Source organism: Lutjanus erythropterus, chromosome 2, assembly GCF_056507025.1.
Source record: "Lutjanus erythropterus isolate fLutEry1 chromosome 2, fLutEry1.hap2, whole genome shotgun sequence".
Taxonomy (NCBI): domain Eukaryota; kingdom Metazoa; phylum Chordata; class Actinopteri; order Lutjaniformes; family Lutjanidae; genus Lutjanus; species Lutjanus erythropterus.
Genome location: NC_139318.1, coordinates 18,956,913 through 18,973,154, shown reverse-complemented (window position 1 = coordinate 18,973,154; position 16,242 = coordinate 18,956,913). Strand labels below are relative to the sequence as shown.

At 39.8% G+C, this 16,242-nt stretch overlaps 1 protein-coding gene across 1 annotated transcript in view; it reads left to right on the top strand.

Moving 5' to 3' along the window:
* The first annotated feature begins 795 nt into the window (after window positions 1–795).
* The window catches only part of LOC146331413 (arf-GAP with coiled-coil, ANK repeat and PH domain-containing protein 3-like), a 79,846-nt gene continuing 64,399 nt past the window's right edge, over window positions 796–16,242 (top strand). Inside the window, exon 1 of the mRNA XM_084730734.1 lies at window positions 796–1,042. Coding sequence (XP_084586860.1) covers window positions 996–1,042 — 47 coding nt within the window. The 5' untranslated portion in view covers window positions 796–995. The remainder of the gene's footprint in view (window positions 1,043–16,242) is intronic.

Genomic DNA, 16,242 nt, shown 5'->3' with positions numbered 1-16,242 from the left:
GATAAGACATATCACAGAACTAAAGGCTAATACACTTTGAGCTATTACAATGTGTATGTCAACCTTATTTGAAGATTGCAAATGTTTTAGATATATGGAGTTATTAGGTGTAGTATTTATTTTATAGTAATATAGACAGAGATAGTCCACATTTGGAGTTGACAGTATTTAACATCTGAGCTTTTATTCTATTGGTGTTTGATTGCATCCAAGTTTTGGCAAATAATTTGGTTAAATTGCCTAGTAAATATATAATAATAATAATAATAATAATAATAATAATAATAATAATAATAATATATACACACGCTCCTTTTCTTCCGTTTCAACTTTAAGTTCTTTCTTTAATAAACAACTATGACCTAAGCATAGGCAAAAATTCACGAGGTGTCTTTGTCAATATAAAAAAAAAACAAAGTAGCAGTCAGTAGCAGTAATGTTAGAAAGAAATAAACATAATAAAATAAATTATTTAACCAAATCACAGTTCTCTGCTGTATTGCAACATTTCTTTATTGCAATAATAAATAAATAGATAGAGCTCTATAATAAATTGTATATGGACTGCTTGAGTGAAACAGACAAACACCAGTATTGCTGTAAGATTAATGGGATAAGGTTGTATGTTATATTGTCTGTTATAGCCTACTAACATGTAAGTCACTTCTTTGTCCCATGATTCCTTCCTGTCCCTGTTCTCCTCCTGTGTTACGGCAGGTTGTATCTAGTGGGCGCTCTCCTCTCCTCTGTGAGTCTCTACGGTGCAGCTACGCCTCTCCTCGCCTGTCTCGGCAGCAGCGGCAGCAGTGTGGTAGTAATCTGCTGCTGCCGCGCTCTCAGCTCGCATTTTGTGTCACGGTGCCACCGGGAGGAGAGGGGTGATAGACTGCTGCGCGTCAGGGGACACCAGTCACCATCCGCTCCGTTCAAGCGACATCCCGCCGCGGGCAATGACATTAACAGATTGAAGCGGGAATACACGAGAAAACGGCAAAATGACGGTGGACTTTGAAGAATGTATAAAAGATTCACCCCGATTCAGGTAAGACTGCCGCTGCTCGCAGGCTCATCTCAGCGGTGCGCAAAAATGGCACACCTTTTACGCATGATGTTTTAGACTGGGATTCTGCTCACATGTAGAATTCGTGGTGGCATCAACAGGGTGAATGATACAAGATGTCTAATGTCTGGTTCGATCATGTGTCCAACATTAGGATGGCGCTTTTATTTCATTTTTTGCATTTTTGATCAAATCTCCATTCATATTTCTTGGATTTTTAAAGTCATATGTTGTTTGGAGATTAAAACATTTGTTTCCATTGCGATACATTTGCTGAAAGACATGTGATGTGACTGATTTTTCAGTGTGGGTTGTGACGTTAGGAGGAGAGGAGGGACACGCACAGTGAGGATCCATTTTGCTTGAGTGTAAAAATTATGTGATTTTCAGTCCTGGTGTCATGCTTTCACCAATTCTCCCGATACGCACAGAAAAAGAGGGGGACACTCCTTTAATGTGGCATTATAACATGTGAGCGTGTATGAGGGATTCCTCCAATGTGTGAGTGTGTGTTGCAGCATGGCACACAGGTTGGGTGCAGCCTTCTGCAGTCACTCAGTGTGGATGAGCATGGTGGGAGACTGGAGAGGAGATGCCCTTGCAGCAGCAGCAGCAGCAGCAGCTCTGGTCTGGCTGGCAGCAGCAGGGAGAGGAGTACACCCTCTCTCTGCAGGGACAGAGCTTGTATCCCGGGCATACATCCAGCTATTTGGCCCCTTGTATGCCCACTGGAAGGTTGTAGCCACACTCGGTCCACGTGCCAGTCTGGCTGCTCTCCTGCACTACTAGCAGAGGAGATTCTAACAGCATGTAGGCCAGGGATCCCCTGTTAATTATGCCAAAGAGATGGGCTGGTAGTGACATTTATTCAGTGTTTTACTGGAGCAGAATGTAGAGACAAGTATTTTTCTGTAGCTGTCTGTATTTCTGTTTCTCCATGTCAGCATCTGTGTCCTGTTTGTTCTCTGTGTTTGTCGTTCTGTCGCTTCCCTCTCCCTCTCCTTCTCCCTCACACACAACTCATCGTGTTTGTTGAACGTTATGCGACTAACAGATACTTTGTGATTTGAGCGAGTGAGCAGACAGTGAACAAAAGGAAGAGACTGAGGGAGACTCAGACTGACATTCAGTTTGCTACTTAAATCCCACCTCAGTGATGATGGATGGCCGAGACGGAAGGTCACAGGGAGAGACAGCAATGACACATTCAGTCGCTTCCCCTGTTTTCTGCCTGGTTCACTTTCCCATGATCTTATGAAGATTGTTATTTGGAAAATTCCACCACTGACAAAGGAAGCTGATGTTTCCTCGACTTTACGAGCAGTAGGGAAATGTTAAGTTGCACAGTTCTGTGATTATCAAGATCATGATGATGAAAACATAATTATTGTAATTACCTACATATAGCTGTGATTTGTAAAACTGTCTTCAGAACAGTGAAAACTTATTATTATTTTGCAGTTGAGTGCATTTACATGCACACTAGCCTTAAGACAAGAGCCTTATCCTGGCTTTGATTGTTCTGTGATTATAATACCTGTGGACATAATATTATAAAGGTTTCTGATCATCTGTCTGTACAAACATGTCTTGGGTTTAGTTTCTGGCTGACTTCCTGGACACTCTGCTGAACAAGGTCCAGGACACATGTGTGTAGGGCAGCTAGGGGTGTCACAAATTGATTCTCCAAACCCACAATTTGATTTGACTGATGATTTTAAGATCATGATTCACTTTGATTTGATGTGATACGATTCGATTTTCAATTTTTTTGGTGGGACTGATGGCTGTGCCATTGTTAGATTATTGAGTCTGGATTTGTAAAGATCAGCATATCACTAGTTTTATGCGCTGTCATTTATCATTTACAATTTCAAATTCTTTAAACAGCTAGAAAAGTGCAGCTGCAGGCTACCTGTAAGCGACACTGTGTCATCTTTGAAACGTTGTTTAGTTTAATTTTTTTTTAGACAGGCTTTGGTTGCAGGTAAGAAGGCGGTGGAGGAGAGAAAACAAGAATGGTGATCGTGCACTTAATTTTCTATGAATTTTTTGATTTAGCTCATATCAATCGATTTTCAATTTAGTATTTATATCATGTCATCCGTGATGTCAATACTCACATTGTTTCCTACAAAAAAATAGATGATAGTAGTGGTGGCTGAAACCAGAGCACAGTTTTATCTCATGTTATCATATAATGATGCAAATATTCAGAAGCTGTCATAAATACCTAAAATACTGTTGAATAATGAAGGCAAAGTCTAAAGATTGTACTGTGATACAATCATCGCTATATAATTCCGAGGAAAATTAAGAAAATGGTGAAGGTGAGGGCAGTGAGAGTAATTTTGAGGCAGTGTTAACAGGGAGTTTAAAATCAAGATAACATCACTTTCAAAGTTTAACAGCCACATAATTGTCCACGTATTAACAAATGGTTGCAGGTCTATTATCGGGCAGGCTGATATGAACAAAATCAAATATCACGGTTAGGGTTGCAAATTTTGTACATTTTTGCCTGACTGATAGTTGAACATCATTTTCACATAATTACGTCACATTACTGTGAGGCAGAAAAATACAACACTTGTGTTGTATCATGATGTGACGCTGTCCAAGATCTCGTATGACATCTAGTCTCATATCACAATATCAATATAACATATTAGTCTATTATCAGTGTTAGTTTATCAATCATTGCAGAATTTTCCATTGTATTGGATTGATAAGTGTCTCACTTTTCTTTCTCTTCCTTGTTGTGTCATTCTGGAGAAACAGCATAGAGCCATCCTGTCTGTCTTCCCACACATGGTGCTAAAACAGCTCACACACACCCTCTCACTGCAGGTCCTAACTTGTACTGTACCAGTCCTGTGTGTGTGTGTGTGTGTGTGTGTGTGTGTGTGTGTGTGTGTGTGTGTGTGTGTGTGTGTGTGCACATGATTGCGTGAACATCAAAGAATTTGTAAGGTATGCCTGAGTATCTGTAACACACATCTTTTTGTTCAGTCTCCTCCTCACTGGTGCTGTATACTGAACTCTGCCCTGCCTTTATTTAAACAGTCACCTGCTTCAGTCATTCACTACAACAAAACGTGAGATGAAGCCGTGCACCTGCCGGACAGTATTTGTTGGGACTGAATGGTTGTAATCTGACTCCCTGTAGGCACTTTGAACTGGGACAGTTTTTGGCTGAAGGTTCATAGATGTATCATGCTTGTGGTTTCATTTTGATGGCAAAACAGAACTGTGATTAGACAAGTTTTCAACAAGGTCATAAAACTAAAACCAATTAACTTGAACATGATTTATTTTGATAAGAACTGCTGATTGTGTGACACCCATTACCATTTAATATTTGAAAATCGCCTTACTGACCTACTTGTCCTAAAGGGAGGTATTACATGATCCCTTTACAACTTATATTTACTCTTTTCATTGACTAGTCTATATTGTTATGATCTAAGTATTAATATGCATATGTGGGTGTGAGTGGTTGCCTAGCAACAGCTGCTGTAAGTGAGACAAATGTGAGCCGGGCGAAAAGAGGACAGAAGATATAAGAATGGGAGTGGGTGCTTGAGAAGATGCCGTCATTACTTGGAAGAGTTTCACTGTGACAAACAGGCATCTGTTGACTGTTTTCAGCTCAAAAAGCAATCTGAAAAGGTTGTTTTCCATCCATCTACTTTCTATTCTCATACAATAGATGTAAAGTTATTAGGGTAATTTGATTTATAGGGGTAAAGTGTAGATAGTGTAAGTGGCTGTGGTTCTTGGTGGAGTTGGTGAGGTTCCAGTGTCTCATGTTGAAACCTTCTTCACGATAATATCTTAGCTTACTGCTGGCGTGCCTCCACTGCATTAATCCATCTGCGTCGTATGTGAGCGAATAACAAAATGAAAATACGAGATAAATCAATGAGTGTACCACGGGGAGTTTACAGATCTGGAGAACCAGCCGCACCTGTCTGCCTGTCTGTCATTTGTCTCTTTATTCTGCATACACACAGTATACATGATTAGGCTGTCCAGACAGGTTGAGTGAATGAGTCAACAAGACTCACAAAGTGACAAAAGTGAACACTGTCGATTTGCAAATTGTTTTATGTTCTTCCTTATAAACCAAAATCAGGGTTGACTTGCCCACCTGGGAAGGTGGGTAAGAAATCTATGAGGGCAAATTCAATTTTGACTTGCCCCTATAAATTGATTTATTTGTGAGGGTTTTTGGAATAATGTCTTTGGCAAGTCATGTCGGTGTGGTGCTGCGTCCCCAGGTCAGTCCCGTGTTGCAGAGTGATCACGCTGCAGTACGCAGTGAACAGCTGAATGTTTCTTGAAACATGGCACACTGGGGTAACCAGTCAATCAGTTAATTACCTGACTTGTCTCAATGTTCATGTTCTGCACAAGCACCAATAAGGCACAAACTAAGATGGCTAAGGCTGCCGTCGTAGCTGCTATGTTAACAAAATGCTGTTGCCGCTTGTTATAACACCCCAGCAAAGTTTTTTGTGCGCCTGGTGTATATTTGAAAATTACCCTGCACTACAGCTCAGAAACTTTTCCTTTACCAGCCACCATTTTCACGAGTGCCCAATCATCACTGTGCATGTGCAACTCTAGATGAGAAGGAAGGCTCACTTCTTAGTTATTCAGTCATCAACTTCAGAAAAAAACATGTATATTTCTTTTTTACCACTTACCTAATCTGGCAAGCGAGTCACTAGATTTACTACTCTGATATGGTGTTTTGTTTGATGGGGCAGTTGGGCAATTGTTGTTTTTGAGCCCTGAAAATACAACAGGTTTTAAATGAATTGGTGACATTAGTTTAAGACAAAGAAAACTTGTTCACTTGTTCAACTCTAACAATAGAAACTTGTTAAAGATGTGGTTAAATTTCCAGCACAAAACCACACAGGAATTACTTAAAAAAAACAAAAAAACATTCTGCATAAAATATTCTTTTAAACCCAAACCAGTGGACTGTTTCTATTAATCATCATTTCCAGTAGGACTGCATAGGATTGTGTTACACTCACTCCCTTCCTATCATTTGAAAGTTGCCAAACCTGTATGCTGATTTACTTCATTTTCAGATAATCTCCTCAGGCTTCAGGTTGCTGCATGTCACACCAGCACTAAGCCAGGAAAAGTTAACAATAACTAGATGAAATTTTGACTGTGGAAATCACACACATTGTACATTTAGGTATATGTGTTAATCTTTTATTAATCTAATCATACATGAGCACCATCGTTGGTTGTTCAGAAGTTGATCTTGACGATAACTTCTAATGTACTCTGGCGCCTTTCTTGTCTGATATCTCCTGTACCTATTTTTGCTCCTGTCAGGTGTGTACTTCCTCTGGGTTGCTATGGTTACTTGCAGGAATAGCAGATGAGAGGTCACAACCTGTTGTTTGATACCTTTCCCACGCTCTGTGGGAAAGGTAAACAACCTAGGTATGTCTTATTATATTGACTGAACCTAAGTGATTATTTTTTCATTCCCTTCCTTGGCACTGTCTCTTTCTTATACTATAAATACAGGATGTTATCGCCTGTGCTGCTTTTGCAGTCCCAGGTGGTTGAATTAAGTCCCATAATCACTATGTGAACACAAACCTTGAGTAGCCTTGAAGAATTAGAGTCATCCTTCTATGAAATAAATTTTTACTGAACAAAATATGCTTATGCAGGTCAAGACATGGCCAGAACCAGAGAAGTAGTTCAATAAAGCAATTGAATCCAAAGCAACAGGCAAAAATCCCAATCCAAAATCCATATAATTCCAGCAGAGGGTCAAAAACACAAGGAAAAGTACTGAGAAAATGCTGGGATCACAGTGAACTGGCAACTAAGGAGGGAAAGACACAAGACTAAATAGACCTGGAAGCTAATTAGGGCAGATGAAAATAATCTGTAATCTAAAAAAGATATAAAATCACATAAAGTTTAACAGCAGAAACAAGAGGAAAGACAAAATCAAACAGGAATCAAGTAAACTAAAATCTAAAACCATGACATATGACTCATTAGTGAACTGGATTTTGTAAGCAATTTGAAAGCACTATGTTAAAAAAAAAACCTTCTGGTGATTTTTTGTATTATTTTAAAAGCATGTCTCTATTTATTGTCAGATTAAAGTACTTTTTGATGCTCTAGACATTTGCCTGGTGCCCTGGTTCTTTTTAACTGTCTGGATTTTTATTCCCTACCTGCATCATCATCACCTATAATCCTCCTTTTTACACACATCATCATTTTGCTCGTATGAGATAATGAATTCCTATTGGTCAGCAGCCTGTGAAATATGTAAATATGCACCATGCTGCCTTCTCTAGCCGGAGGAGGGAAAGTAGCACCACTGTTGCCAAGGGTGACCAGTTGCTTTGGCGGGCATGGCAACTGCCTTGGTCAAGGATGTAAGGAGAGGCAGATATTTGTCCTCTTCAACACAGAGACACACACAGCTGTTCACAGCGTGTGCCAGCACAGACAGCCCAGTTGGAACGGTACATGTTGACCTTGAAAGAGTGCAGCTGATTTTTACAGTAGAAAATAAAATGCATTTAAGCGCTGAATAAGATTACCTGTTGCCAGAGGAGGCTGACATTGATGTACTGCATGTTTGCTAATGCAGTGATGCCTGGAAAGTGTCCCAGAGCAAAAGACATAGAAGTATGGCGTGCCAGCTCTCACCTGATGCCCTTCTCTGCTTGACTTTAACTTTATTTTGGAGAGAACCTCTTTCAGAGCCACTGTGACCCTTTGAACTTCAACAGAAATAGATCCTCTCTGCAACATCAAGTCCCTGGCAAAACGTTTAGAAAGATTCCAGACCACTCACATTAAGTTGCTAATGTCAAGACACTCATTCCCAACCACTCTCCCTAATGCATCCATGTCGTACGCAGGAGACAGAAAATAAAACGACCATGCTGGCCTACAATCCCTATCCTCTTATCCTCCATATATGGAAGTTCTCCATCCAGTTTAAAGCTTTGATCATTCCTGTGTTTTATAATGCGAAAGACAACTTTAACTGAATTGCTCCTCTGCTTGAAAATTCTGTCTTTTTGCTAAAACACTCAGTCCCAGAACCTCCATCAGTGTTTACTGGCAAACACCAGAAAACAGCAAAGCAAATCTCTTGTGTTTGACCCCTATCTTGAGAGATTTTCTCCTCAGAGCAATAGGTTTGCTTTGAAGCTATAGGAAGGTCAAGCAATTTATCCACGCTCGACCTAGTCCCACACACGGGAGGATGTATTTATATAGGTTTAATGTCTCTGTAGTGGGTCTAATGCATCAGCAGAAGTTTCAGCTCTTCTATTATTTGCTTTTACCCACTTAGTCATTATGTCAACATTACTGATGATTATTTATTAAAATCTCCTTGTGATAAATAGAGCTGCAACGATTAATAAATTATTAAAATAACCACCGTCTATTTTGATAATTGATGAATCAATCAAGAAAAAAAGTCAATTCCAGCTTTTTAAATGTACTTATTTTCTGGTTTCTTTAGTTCTCTGTGTCAGTAAACTGAATATCTTTGGGTTGAGGGCAAAACAAGACATTTGAGAACATGTTGGGCTGATTGACATTTTTGATCAGGGTATGGCCTCCTTGTTTTGTCATGGCTGAGTCCTCCTGCAGTTGGGTTAAGTTGTTCTGTGTCCTTCATGAACAATGTATAGTAGTTGGACAAATCCAAATACCATGCAAGGCATGTGCTTAACCAACAGAAGACAGCAATGAAGGCACAAAAAAAGGTCCGCACACTCCCTTGAGTGCAATTTATTTGCACATCCACAAGATCCAAATTGCACTTAAGGGAGCTAGAGTGTGTGGACCTCTTTTAGGTCTTCATTGTCTCCATCATGCTGTGTGAAAGAATGCAAAGCGTTGTCCAAATAATTAAAAATATTGCCATAAAGAGTGTGATTTGACATTTTCCTGTCCGACACACACATAATTAGAGTTGGGCGATATATTAAGATTTTCCAAACGATCAGCGTCAGCCCATCCATTGGCGATTGGTGATATCATCAAACCCCCTCCCACCTCCTCCCGTCCTCTCCAGTCTCAGCTAGGAGATGTGCGCAAGTGGCGTATTCACTCTGTTACGCATGCTGCATACATTAGACAACAGACAAAATAAACTCAAAGTGTCTAGAAATTACATGTTCCCACACTTATTTTCCACTTTAAACAGAGAAATACAACAGTACACCTTCTGAATTCAAGTTTCTCTCTTTTAAGACGAGCTTAATTGGCTCGTTAACACCTCAGAAAACACACCTAATTCAAACTCGACAGAAAAACATGTAAAACTCACCAAAACTGTTTTTGTTAGTCTGTCCATTCTTCCAACAATCACCAACTCTGGTTTGGTCAAATTAAATCCTTAATTTACTGTGTGAAAACAGTGTAAAGACTCTGACTCTGCAAGCTGTGTTCCTCTCACTCCTCATCCATGAGAGCACTGGATGAGAGTGCGGTGCAGAGCAGACGCTGTCTACAGACGCTTTTACATTAGCTAAATAAAATGAAAAATATTGCCCTAAAAATCAGCAAAAAAAAGCTATTGAGGATGGATTCAGCCCATCGTGGACAGACGATACATTCGTCCAGTCATCCAACCCTACATGCAATAGTTGTAAATTACATAAAGCTTTGCTAATAACACACTTGTATTATGGAATAAAATGTCAGAAAGGTTATACAGTCGTACAGCAGATAGCTTTGAGTGAGCTACTAATGATGTTGGTGATGAGATCAGTTACTGCCTCCCTCCTCCCTGGGGAAGCAACCATTTAACCACCAGTTGACCTTTTAAACTCTCATAACCTACAAATGTCACAAAAAGATAATGCAGAGCATCTGGGCTCATAAAGATATCTGACATCCCCCCATCAGTTCACATAAATATTTTAGTTCCCACTGTGTGTGTAAAGGTGGAGGCCATGGTGGAATGCTCCGACTGTGAACTGCAAAAAAAACCCCCCAGATCTTTCATGTCAGAAGCATGAAAAATTGCGGTCACTTCAAAGGAGTTGTGGCAGTGGAGATGTGGTGGTGGTGGGCAGGAGGATAGGAGTTACTGGATTTGGGCCTAGTGGCATTCATCTAACCTTGTGAATATAAAGATCAGTTGCATCACAAATGACCTGCAGAGATTCAAATGAGAAAAGACAGAAAGATAACTTAGCTGCAGATGTTGAGCCCAAAAAAATCTAAAAACATTTCAGAAAGTAATTGAGAGTTTTTGACAGGCACAGATTTGCCCACACAGCATCTTGTGTGGCTACTGTTGGCTTGGAAACATGGTGTGCATGGATCTGCTTACAAATCTGCGATTCCTGCTAACTCGTCTGCGTGCTTCTCACATGAAATTAAGTATTTATCAATAAACAGGATGTGATGGCTTAATCCAGACCGATCATTCATACAGAAGCCCAATTCACATGTCAAAAGAATGATAACCCACATGTAGATTTAAGAGGAAATCTCTGAGCTCTGTCTAGGGCTAAAGCATCACATTAGAGCAGGTGTGTCACTACAGTCCTCCTGTCACTGATGATTGATTGAATTAGGCCTACAGCACATCATGGAGTCTTAACAGGGATTTCTGTATCATCTGAACCTCTCCACCCACTACAATTTTCAAGCGTAACTGTGCTTTTAAAGAATCAAGACTATTTTTGTTTGTTACCAGTGCTGATATTGTTGCTTGTTTTTGGCAGTTGGAGATGGTACACTCAGTAAATTAGAGCAGAAATCCTCACTGGCAAATTATTATCTCTGCACATTTATGACTGTATGCTCAAGAACCTCTCTTGGCTGTGGTGATTCACAATTTTTGAAAAAGCTTTTTAATTGACTCTGTTTTGTAGCAACTGCTGACTCCTCAGCCGTCTTAACCAGCTGGTCGGGTCACACGTGACTAGTACTGCTAGGCAATGTTTTCAGCCACATTTTTGGCCTTTGTTGTGGCCTGAAACTAACATACATAGAACAGTTTTGTTTAGTTTCAGACCAGAGCATCTGCAGATTATTCCATATCTGATATGTTGTGATACACTGAAGTCAAACGAGGTGAATGAATCATCATCTTGACTAGCAGCTACTGCTGTAAGTCGCTGCTATGCATCTGTGCCTTTACCATATTGGAGTGTTCAATGTCTGCTAGTAAACAAATGAAAGATGGAGATTTCACTGCACATTCAAAGGTAACTTGCTTTCATTCTTGATGATTTTCATAAAATTTGTTTTTTTATAAACCTGAGAAATTGAACATGATAGTGGTTACTTGTTGGTATTAAATTCAGTTACTGATGACAACCTAATCAATTCCATGGCAAAACATTAAACTTCTGAATAGCTGTGACATGCAGGCTCTGACCAACATCACGTGTGAATTTTTCAGAATTTCAGCTTTTGTGAGTTTCTCCAAAACATAGATTTCTATATCTATTATACTGTTGTAAAGCTGCTAATCCTCTAAATAAATAACACAAAATGTTCTAAATAAATGGCAATGTTTATATTTGGAGGTTTGGACTGATTGTCCCTTTTATTGTTCCCTTATTAAGTTTATACAGCTAGGTGAGCTTAGGATGCTCAGTTACAACCATTACACTATTCTATACATTTCAAAGAAAACTGAGACTATACTGTACAAAAGCACTGTATTAAAAACTGAACACATCTAGATAAAAAAAAGATCTTACAGTTAGTTAAACCTCGCCAGGCCACAGTGTTTGTGTAATGAAACTGTGGTCTTAAGCAGAGGACACTTTAGATGTTGCTGTTTCCTTATTGGCTATAATTGGATGCCACAAGTATGCTTTTATTTGTTTAATGCACTGTCTTTCCGCACGTTATTATTAGATGTTTTGCTTGCTGACACTGAATGTGATATAATACACTGGAATATCACAATCAGAATTATCCTCACAGTTTCACCCTTGAAAGTTAAATTGTCTGACTCAGAAACAGCATGGCCTCTTTTTGTTTCAGACTTAAGGAAATGCAAAATGTATTTGTTTTGTTGCACTCTGAAGCCTATTACATAGTAAATCCTTACATCACTATATGCACCAGTGGTGTTCAGTCAAAATTAATGATTTTTTAAATAATGATCCATGTACATTGACCAGATCTTTAACAAGTGGTGATGATTGGTTATGAGTGTCCTCACTGTCCTTATCTGATTTGCATTTGTGGTACACGTGCATGCATGTGTGTGTATATGTGTGCGTGCTGGCTAGCATGTAGGCTAATTATATTTTCATATTCCTATCTCGGTCTGACATGCAGTAGTTTGACATGTTCATGAGAGAACGTCGGTCCAGCACGTGGACACTTGCACTCAATCCATGGTGCAGCAGATTTTCTGCTGCTCTGCCGCACGTGCTGCTGGGGGACTTAGTGTGAGACCCATATATGAAATAGGATTATCAGTAACCACACTCACTGATTAAATCAACTGGATAGCCTACACAACCTATTAAAGCTCACACACTATCAGCCTCTTACCCTGAGAACCTCAATACAATTTCCCTTCCCATTCAGCAGTAGAGTGCAGGATGATGTAGAATTGTAGAAATTGGTTTGACACAGTTTACATCTGGTTGCAGTTCAAAGGACTCCTGAGCCTTCGATCTGTAGCACAGAGGATTTCTGTGCTTGTTGGGACATTAATATTTTACCAGTTCAGGTACCATTCACTATAGGCTTCATGGTTTTTACCTATAACCTCAATCTGACCTTTAATCATTTAGACCGGGTTATTTTAAGACCTGTCCTCATGGTACAAGTTGATGTCATGCTTCACAGGAGGATGCTTGAATCTCAGTATAAAATTTGCTCAGATTTTTCAAGATTAAAAACAAGGAAATTGTTGTTGTGAATTTATGTGAACACTGTGTACAAACAAGCATTCATAGCTTTGATGCAGGATACAAAAAATCAGCATTGTGGCCAGCTTTTGATCACTTGCCGATCAATAAAATGTTTTGTTAAATCATGATCCATGGACAAACTCTGACATAGCAGCATTTTGGCTGCCACACAGTGGATTGGTTGGTTTTGAATTAAAAAACAAACAAACAAACAAACAAACAAACAAAAAACACATCAAAAACATGCTCCTTAACTGTGTTGCACTGGCATTTGTCAGCACTGAGAAAACACTTTTCTAATGTAATTTATAATCCAAAAAGATAATGTATTTTGTTAATGATATGCTGTTTGGAAGCCAGGCATGCTAACACTTGAACCTTATGTTAGAGCAGAATTACACATTGTTTAATCCATTCCTTACACTTTGCTATTGTGTTTTGCAAACTTTTTACCCAGTATTTCATTGTCTACAGAAGTCTAAAGCTTGACAGACCTGCAGTGCCTAGTTACGCGTCCTAATCTATGATTGAACAGTTGTGTTTCTGGGGAGAGGTTTAGCAACCTGTCATTTAATGGTCAGTACTGTAATGCCTCTGTGTCTGTATTCGGTTTTCCTATTATAGAGCAATGATTGATGTTTAGTTAGACTAACGGGTAATAGGCAATTCATTAAAATCTCCCACTTAAAGTAATGACTTCTTCAATAAAGACATTACCATCATCAGCAGCAGCCAACACATCAGCAGCCTGTTTATGCCTTGCATTGCTGATCACCAGGCATTCTAGCTCAAATCAGGCACATTAGACACTGTGAAAAGGATTCTGGGTATTATTATGAAGTGGCCTTATACGAAATATTTGAAAACAGCTCTACTGCAAGGTCAGTTATGTTCTCGGCAGATGTAGTGGTCCTAACTGGTAACTACAGAGACTCAGAACGAATGTGATTCCTGTCGTGAGTTACAAGAGAGAAAAATGTAGCACAAATTAAACCTTCTCACAGCTCTCTCTGCAATCATTCATCCCCACTGAGATCAGGAGTTGGTGGGGAGTTTGTTAAAATCCTGCCAAGGCCTGTTGAAACTCGAATCAAAACTATTAAGTAAATTGCCTGCATCTTGTTCCTGAGCTGCTTTCTTTCTTCATATTGGCACTGCATAGTGTTTTCACAGTGAGAAATGTCTGTCTGTTCTGCCCAGTTTAAACACTTCTTTTGTTTTCACTGAACTGCAGATTTCAAGGCTTTTCTGGTTTCAAAACCCTGTTTGCTGGTTTGGCCTGCTATGGCAGTTATACATCTTGTCATAATGACTGACTGACAAACAAGCAGACTGACTTTTTGTTTGTTCTTAAAATGGAAGCCACGTCTGAACTGTGAACCCCAAAACTCACCGTGGAAGCGGAGGGTTCCCACCCCAGGAAGTCTTTAAATTGCACTGGGGGAAATGAGCGGGACCAGCCGGCGTGTAATATGTGGAATGTGGCCAGACTTCAGTGCTGACGGCGACACATTTAGGCATGCATGGATGAACCCTCTCAAGACATTTGTACATGTATGCACACATGCATAAAACTGTTAAACATATAGCAGCATGTGTGTGTTTGCACACATGGTACACACATTAAAGACTGTTGGTATGCAGCATATGGTGCTATAGTGTGACATAATCATTTACATGGTCATATTCTGCAGGGTGAAAGGGTCAGTCAGCCAATGGTTTCTCACATTGCAGAATCAGAAGGTCCAAGAGGAGAACATGGTGTCTCCAAAATGCATAAAAAAAACAGGTCTCAAAACACTGAAGTCTTTGTCTGGAGAAGCAGAACTTTCAACTTCATGGTGGCTTTTTGTTTGTTTTGGATGTTTCATACACAATTTTGCAGTTCTTTATACAGTAGAGCTGAAGGATCAGTAAATAATTTCTCATCCTGGAGCATTTCTTGGTCAGGCGAAACCATTTAAAACTAAACTAAAGATCAACTGCAGTCCTCAGTGTTTACATCCTGTGAGTCATGTCAAAACTTAGAAATGTATCGGGACAAGCCAGTTCCACAAGACTGTCTGTCTATCAGATACACACACACACACACACACACACACACACACACACACACACACACACACACACACAGTGACTTAGGTTATTTTTGGGGACCTTACATAGACTTACATTCATTTCCTGGAGACTTGCCCTAACCCTGCTAGGGAATTTAATTATTAATCATCATTCAATCATCATTAGTAACACAAATTGGCATTTTAGCACTGATCTCGGTACAGTAATATAATTTAGTTTACAGCTCAAAAAACATGTTGAAGTGTGCAGCAGGTTTGTTAACTGTAACCTTAACTCTACCAACCCTAACATGGTCATTGCTTTTGTCCCCTGTTGGAAAAGTTGCGCCCAGTTAACCTAAGTCTGAATTTGTCCTTTTCAGTTGTTTATCTGTGTATCAGTGGAGATCATAGTTGGTCAAAGAAATCCCTGCCTCTGACATCGCTATGACTAACAGTTTTGTTTCTGTAAAAAGAGACATTTAGCCACAAGTGGATGTTTGTCATCAGGACACAATGTGGGAATTATGTTGTGTTGCTGAGCCCTGCTTCCCTTCAAAAAACAACCCAACTGGTTTTACCAACAAGCAGAGAAAAGATAAAGAGTGAAAGGTCTTTTGTCAGCATCTGTCATCCCTCTTCACACTTTACTCTCAGTGTTTTTCTCTTTCACTGTTGCACACATTTGTCTTCCTTTCTTTTACTCTTGACATCTATCCTACAGGTATTCTGTCCTGCTCTCCCCCTCTTACCTTCTCCTCCTCGCTTCTCTCCTTCCGCCCATTATTGGAAATGCGGATGTGGGCTGGATATGAATCAATGTCAGGGCTGCAGCAGTAAGGTGGATTGGGTTTCAGTAGATTACCTGAGTCGTCTGTCTGCCTGTTTTCTAACTGGATGTAGTTAGAAGGCTGCAGGAAACTGTTATGGCTGGAGGGATGATAGATGGCTGCCAGGATAGGGGAGGTAATTGATGGACGGACCGTTGTTTGAGATGTGGAGAACAGACAGATGGATGGATCGATTGGATGACTCAGAGGAGGTGGTGACTAAAGGTGAAAAATGGAGTAAAGAAGGATTAACTGTTTCCATCGTTACTGTAGAGTGTTGTTGTCCTGGTAACCTGCCTGATATTTCATACATTAACACACTGAATGCGTCACAAGTTACATTGTGGACTGGACACACACATCCTTGCAGC